Source organism: Rhopalosiphum padi, chromosome 4 (genome assembly GCF_020882245.1).
Source record: "Rhopalosiphum padi isolate XX-2018 chromosome 4, ASM2088224v1, whole genome shotgun sequence".
Lineage (NCBI taxonomy): Eukaryota > Metazoa > Arthropoda > Insecta > Hemiptera > Aphididae > Rhopalosiphum > Rhopalosiphum padi.
Genome location: NC_083600.1, coordinates 14,296,652 through 14,311,848, shown reverse-complemented (window position 1 = coordinate 14,311,848; position 15,197 = coordinate 14,296,652). Strand labels below are relative to the sequence as shown.

At 27.6% G+C, this 15,197-nt stretch overlaps 2 protein-coding genes across 4 annotated transcripts; one reads left to right on the top strand and one right to left on the bottom strand.

Annotated features, from left to right (window-relative positions):
* The first annotated feature begins 1,455 nt into the window (after nt 1-1,455).
* On the top strand, nt 1,456-4,186 carry LOC132928984 (alpha-tubulin N-acetyltransferase 1-like). Its single transcript, XM_060993979.1, has 8 exons — nt 1,456-1,907; nt 2,219-2,365; nt 2,537-2,705; nt 2,819-2,963; nt 3,330-3,363; nt 3,430-3,502; nt 3,572-3,633; nt 3,704-4,186. The coding sequence occupies exons 1-8, from the start codon at nt 1,813-1,815 to the stop codon at nt 3,822-3,824; spliced, it is 846 nt and encodes a 281-aa protein (XP_060849962.1). The 5' UTR covers nt 1,456-1,812; the 3' UTR covers nt 3,825-4,186.
* Nucleotides 4,187-5,460: 1,274 nt separating this feature from the next.
* Nucleotides 5,461-14,050, bottom strand: LOC132928983 (protein PFC0760c-like). Of its 3 annotated transcripts, XM_060993976.1 has the most exons (9): nt 13,216-14,050; nt 12,967-13,155; nt 8,377-10,513; nt 8,169-8,292; nt 8,009-8,094; nt 7,697-7,948; nt 6,486-6,708; nt 6,197-6,408; nt 5,461-6,124 (listed from the first exon to the last, which is right to left on the bottom strand). In XM_060993976.1, exons 3-9 carry the CDS (start codon nt 10,490-10,492, stop codon nt 5,718-5,720), a joined length of 3,420 nt encoding a protein of 1,139 aa, XP_060849959.1. In that variant the 5' UTR covers nt 10,493-10,513; nt 12,967-13,155; nt 13,216-14,050; the 3' UTR covers nt 5,461-5,717. The 3 variants fall into 3 exon arrangements, with proteins under 3 accessions (XP_060849959.1, XP_060849958.1, XP_060849961.1); XM_060993975.1 differs by having other exon boundaries at nt 12,967-14,050; XM_060993978.1 differs by lacking the exons at nt 12,967-13,155; nt 13,216-14,050 and adding an exon at nt 11,374-11,499.
* Nucleotides 14,051-15,197: the final 1,147 nt, after the last annotated feature.

Below are 15,197 nucleotides of genomic sequence, written 5' to 3'. Positions count from 1 at the left end.
ATTATTTTATACTTTATAAAAAAAATTATTTATATGTCGTTTACACAGCATTTTTTTTATGTGAATTTTTACGACAAGCCTATAGAAATGAACAATTCATGATTTGTGGATGTGCCGACTAAGAACATAACTACATACCAGTGTACCTATCGCAGTACGTACTATAGGCGGCAAATTTGGTTAATTCATCAATTTAAACACGAATATGATAAAAAATTATATACCTACCTACCTATATAGTGTTATTTTTATTTATTTATAGATTGCACGATGTGAAGGTGGTTGCTGATCCTGTAAAGTGCAAATTTTTTATCAATTATCATAATCATAATGACAACATTACATTAGTAATTAATAACAGAACACAGTGACTTTAACTTGTAAGTTGTAGGTATATTCATAAGGTACCTATCTTTTTTAAAATGTGTAGGAATTTAGCCAATTTAGGTGTTATTAGATTTTTTAGGATCATTCGAAAATGTATGTCAATTGTATTCAAACCGACAAGTTAGGAAACTTCGAGTTGAGTCAATTACGCGTCGTTGGAAATCACATATGATGGTCACTAAGAGAAATTATGGGATCCATTATCCATATTCTTCACGATAACTCAGCACTACGTATTGTCATACCACAGTGCTAGTTTTAATTGTTTAAAAACGTACCTACTGTTATTTTGTTTAAGTTTAACGTAGTAACGAATATGAAATTATTATTGTAGTAGTCTTGTCGTTAGGTTAAGAAAATTGTGGTTTACACTCTACAGTCTATACTATATAGTATATAAGTAGTGACACGACCATCGATATTTGTCGTAGGTACATATGGTTGAACTGGTGAATTCAGTGGCGTGCTCACGGGGGTGGGGGGGTCACGGTGTCATATCCCCCTTTTGGATTTTTTTTGTAATGATTTATTATTTATATGAAAAAAAATTTAGGATCTATGTAAATCAAAAATGAATATCCCCCTTTTCAAAAAAGCTGAGCACGCCACTGGGTGAATTGTGTATGTTTAAGGTGCCGATTGAGAATTACTTTTCAACAATGAGTTGTGCAGAATGTACCTACCTATGTAGGTTATGTGGATAACTGATTTTGCTTGTGTGATACACAATTTGTTTTCATTCAAGTTTATCCGCGACCTACAGACCTAGTTCTGAAGCCTATGTAAGATGTAATCCAAAATCTGGCAGTGTACTATCTTTTGAAGAGTTTATGAGCAGTAGACCACTGTTGAATGAATTATGATTACTGCGGAATACTATTATACTATAATAGTTAATACTACCGTTCGAGCCAAATATGGATGGGATTACAATACTTTTATCATGGTGGCTAATAACGCGTCGACACCCGGTTGCATAACATATTCTGTCGTTGCGCACTAGCGCGTTATCATTGTACACATACAAAATTTTCAGCGGCAAAAGTCGCCTTATCAATTTGACAATATATTTTTACGTTCTTTCCTACCCCGGCTGCCTTTACACTGGTACCTACCTAAAACTATGAATCGAGTTCACGGTCGATTTTATTTATTATCAGCCGGTTCGACAGCCTGCCCGACCGCTTGCTGCGTCAGTGCAGCAGCTGCTGTACTTCCTTTCCAAGGTTCACGGGCACCCTTCTATGTCCTAATCTGATTCACGCCTACACGACGACAATCATCTTTACACGCCTTGAACGAAAGCACTAATAATTAGTTTTTGTATTACGTGTGTAGTGTACGGCTGACAATAATCTTAATACCTGTCGGGTATCGTCTCTTCGCTAAATACTAAAATATTTGTAGTTTCACCCAACACGAGTCATGGAGTTCAAGTTTAGTATAAAGAATGTGGCCACCGAAGAAGTGATGAAGATAGACAACACGCTAACCGCTTTCGGACACGAACAAAATGACGAGTAAATGCTAACATATTATTATTTATTAAGTTTCTACGTTACTCTTTATAATGAACAACAACAGGGGTGTGGGCGAGGGTGATGACAGTGTAATACACTAACTTGAGTGTATTTGAAATTTAATTTCATGTTAGCTTGTGTAAGCGAAGTTAGTTCTTATGCAAGTTATGTTTATGTGTGGGTTGGGGTACAGTGAATAAGAAATTGCTCTGGGCGAATTTTTGCAGTTTTTTTTCATTTTAAAGTAATAGTCGTTATTGATATTGCTGTGTTATTAAATATTTATACTTATTATTGATTTTTGTGTACAGCTTGAAAGACAAAATGAAATTGATCATCGATGAGATGGGCAAAGCTTCGGCTGTCGCTCAAGAATTGAAGTTGCCTGTTACCAGCGCCGACAAACTGGCCAATTCTGATCATATTCTCTACTTGATGACTGAACACGATAAACCAGAGTAGGATTTACAAATAATATGTTATATTTTATTTATTGGTTTCTAATTGTGTAACTTTGTTTAAAATTTTTGATGGAATGGACTATTAATCTATCTTGAAAAAATCAGACCTATTAAAATATTTATATTTTATCCATTTTTATTCATTGTTCATATTTTTTGTATGTATAGACATTTCAGTGTTGTTGGGATTTTGAAGATGGGATGGAAAAAATTATACCTTTATAACAAAGAAGGCTCGCGGTCAGAAGCGATGGTTTACTGTTTATTAGATTTCTACATACACGAGTCAAAACAGCGTAAAGGCTATGGAAAACGTTTGATCGAATGCATGTTACAGGTAATAAACTTAACTATACTTTATAAGTAATTTTGAATATTCCAAACTTAAAATAATATAAATTTGACAAAATTAAATAGTTATCTTAACTTAAATTGATTTAATTTTTTTAGGATATAAATTTAGATGCCAAACATTTAGCTATTGACAAACCAACTAAAAAATTATTGCAGTTTATGTGGAAGCATTTTCAATTATCTAAATTGGTCAATCAAGGAAATAATTTTGTAATATATGAGGAATTTTTTGATGATGCGTGTAAGTGTTTTATAATATTTTAATGTATAGTCTGGACTTAAATATTTTAAAAAGCTTTTGAGTTGATACTCACTAAAATACTAAATTACAATAAAGTATTCTCTCAATCATAAAATATACCATTTTTACGCAGATTAAAACTCATGTATATTTTAAGTTGTTAGAACTGATTTTTGTTAGGCTATGGCATATTCTCTGGGCAGAATATACCTTTCTTAACTATATCCAGAAGTTGCACCTTGCATGTATCTTCTCTAAAATATATGTATAAACACTTAAATTCAGATTATACATTTACTCTACATTTACTAAACTGAATTAATATATTATTAATATATTGTTAATTGGTTGTGTTTTAATTTATAGCTGACGATAAGAATCATGATAATAGTGGACATAGGTAAATTTTTATTGTAATAAATATAAAAAAAATCATTGTTTTAAATTATTATTTAATTTTTTTTAGAGCTGTAGCATATAAACGGCAGCCAATGTTTGGACGGCATGGTGCCCATAAGCATCACGATACAATGGGCGAGGTAAATGTTGATAACAATTTATATAGACTATTATTATATATGAAAATTAAAAATTATTATTATTTATAGATAGTACAAGGTGAAGGCGATGCTGCATTTGTGAAGTTTAAGTACAACCATGACACTGACTTGTTAGTATTTAAATTAATTATTAATTTGAGTTCATAGTTTTTTAAATTAAATTTTTTTTTATTAATTTAGTGTTGATAATCAATTCAAGGAAGTGAATCCACATCCTGAAAATAAAGGTGCATTTAAAACTGACCAGGATGGAAACTCTGTGAAACGAGATCTTAAATTTCATCATAACTCTCTGTGGTAACCAAAACTAACAATGTATCCAAACAATTGTACTGTGTTCCAATCCACATGCACATGCAGAAGTATAATTGTATAGATTTTTTTGCTTAACAGCTTAACCCAAATGCAACTTTCAAATATACTTTTATATTATATGCTGTACTTAAATAAGATTCTTTAGTATTTTTTGTGAGCATTTTTTTTTTTATGTAATAGTCTATTCACTGCTAACTATGGTACTACTAACTATTTTGAGTTCTACATTTTAACAAGGCTGATTATATTGTTTAATTATCTTTTTTTTTGTGATGTCATTGAGCTGTTGTATAATATGTTTATAACTTCAAACAGCATTCTAAATAATTATATTTTTATTTTTGGTAATTACGATTTTTATAATTTATTTTTTTGGTTTTAATTGATATTATGTATTAGATTTTACTCCAAATTTTGTATGGAAAGTGAAAATTCGAATATTTTCTGTTGTATAAATCGATAGTCTGAGTTGATAACAGTTACTTCCTTAAATTAGAGGATAGAGTCTTCAGATGAAGGGTACTAATTTTATTTCGTGAGCTCATAACAAGTTGTAATAATTGAAATTCTATTTGGCCCCAAAAAAAGACTATAGAATAGTAATAATAAATTTAATAATGAATAATAATATTATAGTTATACCAATAATATAATTAAAAAATTAAACCATTATAAAATATTTGCAAGTGAAAACTTTTTGAAGTTGTAATATGTGATGTGAGATTTGGTTAATCACTATAGGCTGCGGTAGAGAACCAGCTCAGGCCTATATATAAGAAATTCAATTGATCAAAGACAGTCGACATAAATAACCTTTCAACAAAACAGATTTTATGTCTTGTGCCTTAAATTTGTTTGCATTTTAATATCACATTTAATTTAATTTCAGGAAGAAATGTTTTAGTTATATAATTACAATATAAAATCCCTAAATATTGTTTTACAATGGGCCATAATAGTAAAAAATTGGATTTCAAGTACTTTTTTTTATATAGTTTTTATTAAGGTGAACGTAATAACAAGTTGTAACGATTATTAGTTTTCACACATAAAATAAAAAAATAGTAATTAGTTCTATAATGCAATTGCATAACAATATTTACATTTATATATTATAACAATAATAAGAAAAGTAATAATGATTGGAAGTTAAAAAAATGAAATAATTGTTTGTATTATTATTAGATTCTAGAGTTCGATGTTAAACTACTTTATTGATATAAAATAAATTATAAACAAATAACAACAATACTAATCTAACAATAATACTCATCAAATATATTATTATGATTAGTTTTTTTTTTTATTTTAAATGCATCAACTAAAACTATTCTATTAGCTATTAATTAAATTAATACTATTTCTTATTACTACTTTCTTACATTTTGTAATTTTTTTTTTTACTATTTATTATATCAATTGTATAGTATTATAATAGTAATTTTTTTCAAACTAAGTAAGTACTTGTATTTACACCAAAATAAACTTAATTTACCACGGCTAAAGTTACAAGATTTTTGCTTTGAATGTAAAAATATATATGTCAACATGTCATGTACAAGTAAGTATCTAAAGTTCATGATCAAAATTGCAATTGTTATAACTATAGGATGGTGTTTAACAAAAAATCAGAAATTCAATACTATTGTTTTTATTGCTGCAACATGACATGTAAGTAATAACTGCTCGTTGAAAATTTCATGACAATTTAAAGCATATTTTATAAAACAATAAAAGCATTAATGCGATTTTAAAAGATTTATACAATTATTATTTATTAGATGTTTTGTATTTTAAATGTTCACATTATACAATGCATGGGTGACTTGAAAGTCTAGAAAATGCTTTGAGCATAGTAAAAGTACAATTATAAACAATATTAGGCATTAAAAAACATATCGTAACCCTTCATATTAATTAAAAGGGTCGAACTTTGATTACACAATTCACAAAAGTCTGTCAAAACTTGTTTGTATATGTTTTTGGTTAAGTTGAACGACAGTTCAAATGGATCTTGCAGAACAAGTCCGTAACATTTAACAAAACTCGAATCAACTTTGGATTGAAAGGTTTTAAACTTGGTTCTCTGTATTTTACTTATTCCAGATAATTGGCTAAAATGTTCATAAAATTTGTGCTTTTTCATACATTGACCAGTGCAAGTAGACAATACATTATCCTTTAGTCTTCTCTTATTGGAGTAGAATTGGAAAAAACCCAATAACAGTTTAGCACGTTTATCATCACTGATATTGCTAGACCATTTTCCAAACGTACAGTCCCACCCTAATTAAAAAATAAAAAAAAAAAATATTTGGGTATCATTTTAATGGAATGGATATAACAGTATGTAGGTACCTTCAATAACTTTATGATCATCTTTAGAAGCTTTTTGCCTGAGTTCCATCACTGACGGAACAACTTTTTCGGTCATCAAGTAAAATAATACCAGCCATATCAAGGCATAGCTAGTGAACAAATGTCTGTCTTTCAAACCGTTTTGGAGAGCCCAATGCTTCACAATGACACAGACCAGCCACTTCACAGTAGTGCTAATCGACAAATACACTCTGCGACAAAGTTGAATAAAAAATGTATAACCATTTTGGTATTTTCTCGCTATATATGTAACTGTGATGTCACATACTTGATTAGTTTTGTGTTGTACACACTCAGACCGCTTTTAAAAGATACGTCGCAGTTGAGTTTTGATGGTGTATGATAAAATTTAACAATGGGTACACGAGCATTGCATATTTCTTCAACGTTTTGAAAGACTTTTGGTTTCAATAGACAGCGTTCAGTAAGCGTTTTAACCAATTCCACTTGAATTTCAAAATCATTTGATATTTCCCCGTCAAATGTGTCATCTGTAAATTAAGATTACTGTTATTATCAATATTTCTCAACAGTACTCAACTCATCATACATTTTTCAGATCATCAGAAAGCTCACAGATTTTAAAGAACAAAACATGCAACGTCCAACATAAGATTAAAATAAAATATTAATGAATCAATAAATCAATAAGTGTAGACTTGAAATTCTTATAAATATATATAACAGTTTTTCTAGATACAATACAATTTTAAAAGACATTCATAATTTTTGTAAGTTTTATAAGTTTTTTTCAAAAATGAATTTTGATAATATTTTTGATTTTAAATTAAAAAGTGTTGAAAATACATGGCCATAATTTTATAAATTATGACAATTTTCAATTTATTTTGCTGTAAAATGTACAATTTGTTGGAATTCAAATAATATTCATAAAGGAGTTGAAAGTTTTTGACTTTACATACATTATTGTTTTCTATACATAATGCAATTTTCCAAATATTTAGCACAATTCTGGGCAATACTAATGGCGTATCTACAGATTTAAAAAATTTTAAATATAAAAATTACAAAATATCAAAACTAATTTTCAGTTATTTTTACGTCTACCACCGTTTTAAAGTATGTCACTATATTAATCTTCACTAATTAGTTACTAACAATAAATCAATTACATTATACGCCCAATATTATAACATATTATGCAATGTATTAGGTAAATATTGGATAATACATTTTCAGAAATAGAAGTTAATACACAAAATCCATTTAAAAATTATTTTTCATATTTTTAATAATTTATCATTGAATTCAAATTAAATATATCCATAATTCAATGATACTAGAAACATTACAAGTCTCTAAAGTACAACGACTTCTTTAATTATATTTTATTTCTTAATATTAATTTCAATTCTTTGCCACTATCTAACAAATACAAACAAATGTCTTATACTCCAAATTATTTTTAACTGTAATCTAATATTTCTAATATCTAATAATAGTTATAAATTAAAACACCTGTCTCCAAATATAAATCTATATCAGTTGCATTTGTAGCTAGTCCATAAACTCGAGAACCAAAAATGTGAACCTTATTTGAATCTGCTCCAATTTGAAGGCGATATATTGAGTCACACAATTGTTGAACACATGATTGTATTTTTGAACTGGTTAATGTCCTATTCATAACTTCTAAATCACTAGAAATTATATCACATAACAATCCCCAATCTTCAAATAAATCTATTGTCTTCAGTGATAATACTTTTTCTACAAAGATAAAACATAGAATATTAAAATTTTTGTTTTTAAATAATTTTAAAATTATACCTTTATGTTTTCCTATTACATGTATTGTAAAGCCATACTGTTCTAACAATTTGTTTTTATCCTCAACTAAACATTTAACCTGGTTTCTAGATGATAATTAAAATTTAAAAAAAATAATAATAACAATGTTATAATAGACAAATAAAATAGTAAAACCTACATATTTTTGAAAAGAATTATAAATGAATTGTCTACATTCTTGATCTGTTTGTAATTGCCATATTTTTCTTGAATTATTTTGTTTAGTAAACAATAATTATTTTTTTTTAAATTAGTGTTGACATCTAGAAAATCAAAAATATTAAAATTGTTTAATTTCAATGTTTTAAGTTTTATATAATACTTGTAGAGTATAAAATAATATTCACCCTTAAATTCTATATGAATGATTTTGTTTTTTTTATGTACTATTGGATTTTGGATTTTTTCAATTATTTTTTCATTAGAACCATTGTCCTTATCGATGTGATTTGAGTTATTATTACAATTATTGATATTATTTATTGAAGGCTTTATCAAATTTTTATTCAGGTACTCATGAAATTCTTTCATTATTATATGTTCGTTAGTTACTAAATGATGGTCAATATTAATAGAAGAAGTATTGACATTGTAAACATGACAAATATCACAGTATAAAATTGAAAGATCAATATCTTTTTTATGAAACTCTCCGTCGTGTTTAATCCAATCATCACGATTACCAACAACTAAATTACAAATGTCACAGATAAATGACACTGATTCAACAAAAACATTAGTTGCTTGTGGCATTTGGTTTATTAATTCAAAGTTCATTCTTAAATAATTGTTAAAAGCAGATTTTTTTGGTTGTGCAGATAGTTTTGCTATTAAATTTGAAATAATGTTTTCTTCTAAATCATAGGTCCTTATGTTTTGTACGGAAGTAATCATCTCATTATTATCCTCATCTTTGGTCTCATGAGAGTTGTCATTATCAGAGTCATCATTGCTGTTGTCATTGTCATGGACATCATTAGAGCTGTCATTTTTATCATTATCACCATCATCATTACTATCGTCATCGTCACTATTTGTTAAATTAGTTAAATAAATCTTCATTGTTTCCATGGAACGATCAAGAATCTTAAGCTCGCCTAATTGATTAGATTTAAAATATTTCAAAATAATATGCTCACTACTAACAAGATGTTCATTGTAGTCAGAATGGACATTAAATTTTACTAAACAAACAGAACAATAAAGTAATTGTGTTAAATCATTATTTTGATGTACACAATCAAATAACTGTTTGTCCGTATAATTTTGACAAATTCCGCAACAAAATAAAATATTACAGCTGAAATGAGCATTAGAGACACATTTATACACTTTAGCCATAAAATCTGATATAAATAATAGACGTCCAACATCATCATTTGTTTTCAATATTACGTCCAAAATAAAAGAATCAGTTCCATAATATATAGTTTCACTTATATAACAGTAATATGAAAACAATTTTTGTTTATTTTTTTTTCCAACCACTGTTTTACTCAAATGATTAAAACTTATTACATGGTCTAACCAACATTTGTACATATTTTCATCTTCTGTGGAACATAAATAACCACATGCATTACAATTTATTGCGAGCAATGGAATGCAGCTGTTAATACAAGAAATTTCTTTGGATGCAATACATTCATGAAAATGATCATAAATACATTCATATGTCAATATGTTTTTCTTATTGCAGACAATACAACAAAATTGTTCTAATAGTGAACTAACTACAAAATATTTTGTTATGTAGTAAGGCAATTTCTGAATCGCAGTATTTGACAGTTTTGGTACAGTTCGAGCTCCATTTAAACACCACAGAACTATATGTTCAAATGAATGTTTATGGTTTAAAAATTCTTCTTTCTTAGAACCATAAAATGTTATCATACACGAATTGCAAACATAATTATAGGCAGCTTCGCTATGCTTTTTAATGTGAATATCAGTTATTGTTATGTCATAAGTGTAACAAAAACAATCTGTACAATAATGGAGCATGGTCTGTTTATCCTTAACAGTGTTCTCTGCATACACATAGGCCATAATTTCTGACAATAATGAAATAAATTTAGGTCTGCATTGATGTTGTAGTATACTAAATTTAGATCCATAAAAATGAGTTTTACATGAATTGCAATCATGTGAATAATAATCTTTTATATTTGAATCAAAATTAATGGAAATATGACCGAGTTTGAATAAATGACATTTCCATTGATCAATACTATCAGTTATAAAATAACACTTCAAACAATTGAATTTAAATACTGGTTGGATATTTTCATCAATAAGGATCCCATTACATACTGACAGATGGAAAAGAATATCATCCTCTACTGGTGCACATGAAAGATTACATTTCATACATTTGGTTTGGTTAATATTGATAGAGAATGCTTTTAACAATAGTGGAGGCAATTTAATCGATACCTCAAGATCATCTATTGTTTTAGCCATTGTAAATTATTATAATATTACCTGGAATAAAAAAAATCCACAAATTAATATGTTTAATTATTTCAAAGAAATTGAATTTTGGTTTTTAATTTTATTGAATTATCATATTAAGTTATCAGATTATTGCCTGTAATATAATATTCAGCCAATATAGGTACATTTAATATAATAAACAATGAAAATAAATTATTTATAAGAGTTAAATAAAACTATATAAAAGTAAAAATAAAAAAAAATCATGATCAAACATGGATTAAACTGTTAAAACAATTGTTATTATAAGTAATTTTAAAAATATTTTATATTTGATTTAAGTATGATTTAAATATAGCCGTCATATTTTATTGATATTTATTTATTTAATTTTTTATTTATATATTAACTTGAATATATTTTTGATAAAATAATCATAATAAAAAACCATTTAAACAAGATATTAGTTATTCTTATATTTTTTTTTCTAATTATTTATTAAATTAGTCTTAATTGATACATCATATTATATATTTGGATGTATAGTAAAATTATAAAATATTTTAAGTTTATAATGATAGCTTAATATAAAATATACCAAATTAAATCTATAGATAATAAAACGTTTAAAAATAATAGGATTTAAACATCAAAGTAAAGTATGGTTTATATAATATATATCAATTATAATAATAAAAAACAATTTAGCTTGAATTAATTTGAATAATTTTTAAAACTAAATCCATTCAAAGGATGTATTATCGAACATTTTTAATTCTAAGCATTTTTTTATGCTAATTTAGCCTCAGTAATCCATAGCCCTCTAAAAAAATGTTGTATGCCTAACTACTTAATATTACTATATTAGAACCAGCTAGTTACTAAAAATAATTCAAGTCATGCATTACCATATTTAATAGAATTAAATAAGTTTGAATATTTATTATAGTTGTTCTTGAAAACAATTTTAAACTGTATTTTAATACAAAATAAGTAGTTATTATAAATAAAATAATTGAACTAAATCTATTAATTTCACTTTTTATTTTATCTAAAAAAAGATAAATGTATTAATTATTTAATTAAAATGTTTTTCTTTATAAGTCAATCAATGATCTATTGTAATTTTGAATTGATTAGTAATCATTAAAAAATTATATTAATTATTAACTGATATCACTTATCAGCATAACATTAATACGTTTATGAGTAATGATTAATGATTATTAGAATAATTTTATTATTTTTTATTGTATAAAGTTTATATTATGAATTAGTCTGTTTCAATTGCACTCCAATTAATACTTAATAGTTATAGTATAATTATCTAGCTGCACAATTAAAATATAAAAAATATAATTATACTCTATAATTTAATAGTCCAAGTCAATGTCATACTCATTTACTAATGGGGAGAAAACACTGTGGTAGAATATTGTAAATAAAAATTAGGTACTTTAATACATTTTTTTCATTTTAAATTACTGTAGTAATATATTATAATGTACTACTTAATATTTAATACAAAATATTATTATATGTAAATATTTTTAAGTGGTAGATATTGTTTGATTACCAATAATATGATATGTTGAATTTATTATATTAATAATGTTTGTTATTTAAATAACTTTATTTTTTTTTCTAATTATCTGATAGCAAATTCTTCTGTGCCCTTTTGAAAAATTGTTTGATTACTTTAACCTTATTAAGTAGTTATTTATTGTTAATGTTAAGCCAATGAAGTTGTTTTTCTGAGATGATTAATTTTTATTAAAGGTTTTCAACTGCTTCGGTGTTGAAACGATATATTCAGGTATGGCCAAGGTAACCAGCATTGTGGTAAACAATTGTAAATGTTACTTAATATTTGGTAATGTATCAATAGCCAAATTGAATTTAAGTTCTTATTTTTCCATTGGCTTCTCTAAATGCAAAGTTTAAGAACGGAATTATAATTACTTGGAAAATGTTCAATTTCATATAATATTATGTTCTGTACATTTTCATTGCTGAATAGGTTTTGTATATTTTTACTCTTTAATACAGACAAGTCAGACAATACCAGGGGAAGGGGCCACCAGGCAAGCCACTAATCAAAATGTGAACAATGTCTACAAAGTTGTTAACAAAAACATTTATGCTTTAGAGTTTAGGTAGTTAATTTTAATACATATTATTTAAAAAAAATGTTATACAAATAGGTATTGCTTCAATTTTGTCAATATATACAATTGTATATAGTATAACATATCAATTAATAAAAATGCTTTAAATAGGTAAGTACTTAAAGGAATTACAGTTTTTCTGTATGAGTTTAAATTGTAAATAATAAATTAAAAACTTTTTGAATGTGGACATAGTACTGTAATTACAATACCAGGGTGATTAAACGTCCTTTTAAGAATAAAAAAATAAAAATGCTCCAATAAATATCGAAAATCGGCTACTCAGAATATTACATTTTGTTGTCAAACAAGTAAAATAATAAAAGAACTTACCAGACACAGGAAGAAGTATCAGTGTTCCAAAGCACAATTCACAGTAAAACAGATCTTCATCGTCCACAATACAAATTAACGGTCAGGAAAAATTGTTTATTTTATTCATCTAATGAATCATAATTGAAATTAATTTTACTGCACCATATTTATAGTCGCTAGAGTGGATGGGTACTGCACAAGGCACAACTGCAACAAAATACAGATCACAGACATCTTGCAATCAACGTGCGTCAAAGTTACTGTTACTGTCTTATCACCGCTCGTCACGAATTAAAATTCTGTTGCAATACAATGATTCTAAGTTGTTATTGTTTTCGTTGTAAAACTCGTATCGTAATTTTTCAAAAGTTCAACTTATTTCACCACGATTAGGAAATTATTAATTAACAGGAATAATAAAATTATCAAAATAAAAAATGCATTGTAGGCAGTAGTAATCCGTGGACCGCGATTTTGACTATAGTCAATAGACTCATGTCATGACAAAATTTATTTTTGTTTAAAGTTTATTTTGTCATGTACAGACTAATGAATAATGATGTGTTCGAATTTCGATAAAAAGGTCTATTTATATCATAGATTAGATAATTATACTTATCTCGCGCGTTTTATAGTAATCACATCATAAGCTTGATAACATTGTGCGATGCGAGAATGCAAACAGCGAAACCGCGGGATTCGAACCGATCCACCGAAAGCCGCATTGCCGCGTTATACAAGCCGAAATAGAATCGAATTCGGTTGGCGTCTGTCGTCGGGCGGTTACAGCTAGCGTCTATGCCTATAATTATGGAGTGGATTACTCGGCGGCAGTCAGCTGGACGACCGACGCGGTGTAGAAAGACCTGCATCGCTACCGTCGTGAAGCACTGATTGACTGATGCCAATGTGGCAGCGTACTATTTCTATAGTACAAAATATAAGACATTAGATAAATAAATACGAACTCGGACTCTAGTGGCGAGTGGTTAACTGCCTGTAATGTAAAGAATATAATGTAAAATATTTGTCATGATTAATTGTATGCTCGTTTAACAGTTTAGCCTGTGGCCGGATCGCTCGCCACTGCCGCAGTGTCCCCAGACGGCCCGACGTATGCCGAGAGGATATAGAAGAAGGACAGAAATCTAAACGGTTTCCAGAGCTCTTTTTTAATGCAATGCTAAACGTACGATATTTGACGAACTGTCTGTTTTAGCAATCTTTCAAATTTTTGTTCTTGTGTTTATTTTGTTCGTAGCAGCACTCAGCAGCACGACGTGACGGCACTCGGTAGCGCGACAGGTGCCCAAGTTGTTACACCTGTTGATGTATTAACATTTCTATCGCGTGGTGCCACAACCGTCTTCGAATATTTTTGGCGCACCCAGTTGCAGCTTAAAAGTAATAGCTCTAAAATCTTTAAAATTAAGAAATTGAATTATCCGATAATTTTATTATAATATATAGTTATCAATAGTCAATATTTAATTTAATCCATGATAGTTAAAACTTGAAAATACAAAGAAAATTTAAAAATTATAGTTGTATTATGAACAATATGAACATTAAAAATAATTATACGTGATACCTACAAAATATAAAATAAAAATGTTGAAATTGTAGATCTTCATAAATGATAAATCATATTTTGTATACTTTGTTTCAGTTTTTCCATTTAACGGTCTTGTCGTCAGTGGCGTAATTTTAGGGGGGGCAAGGGGGCACTTCCCCCTGAAAATTTTTTGAGGGATAAAGGTATATATTTTAACCGGGGGAAGGGGTGTCAGGGTTTTTATAATAATAAATATATTATATTGCCGCCCCCTAGATTTTTTTCCAATTACGCCATTGCTTGTCGTAATGAATATAGACTTCCAATGTCTCATAGTTTGGTTTTGGGGTTCTAAAGAGGTAGAATAGGTAGATAGTTACCTATTTACAATTATTGACGCCTTTAATACCAATTTGCAATTCCTACATTTAATCATAGGCAAAACTACGGCCTAAGCTAACTGGGCCTTGGCTCAGGTAAATCGCGCCCCGTATATTTTAATGTACACAGTATACGAAAATATATTAAATTTATAAAATAATATTTAAAATATAATAATAAATAATAATAGGTATCACTTATTATATACAAAGAAATATTTTTGAAAACAAGTAAAAATAAATATTATAATTAATTTCTTAGTAAAACTATAATCAATTTATTATAATTGAGCTGAAATTATTATCAGGAATAT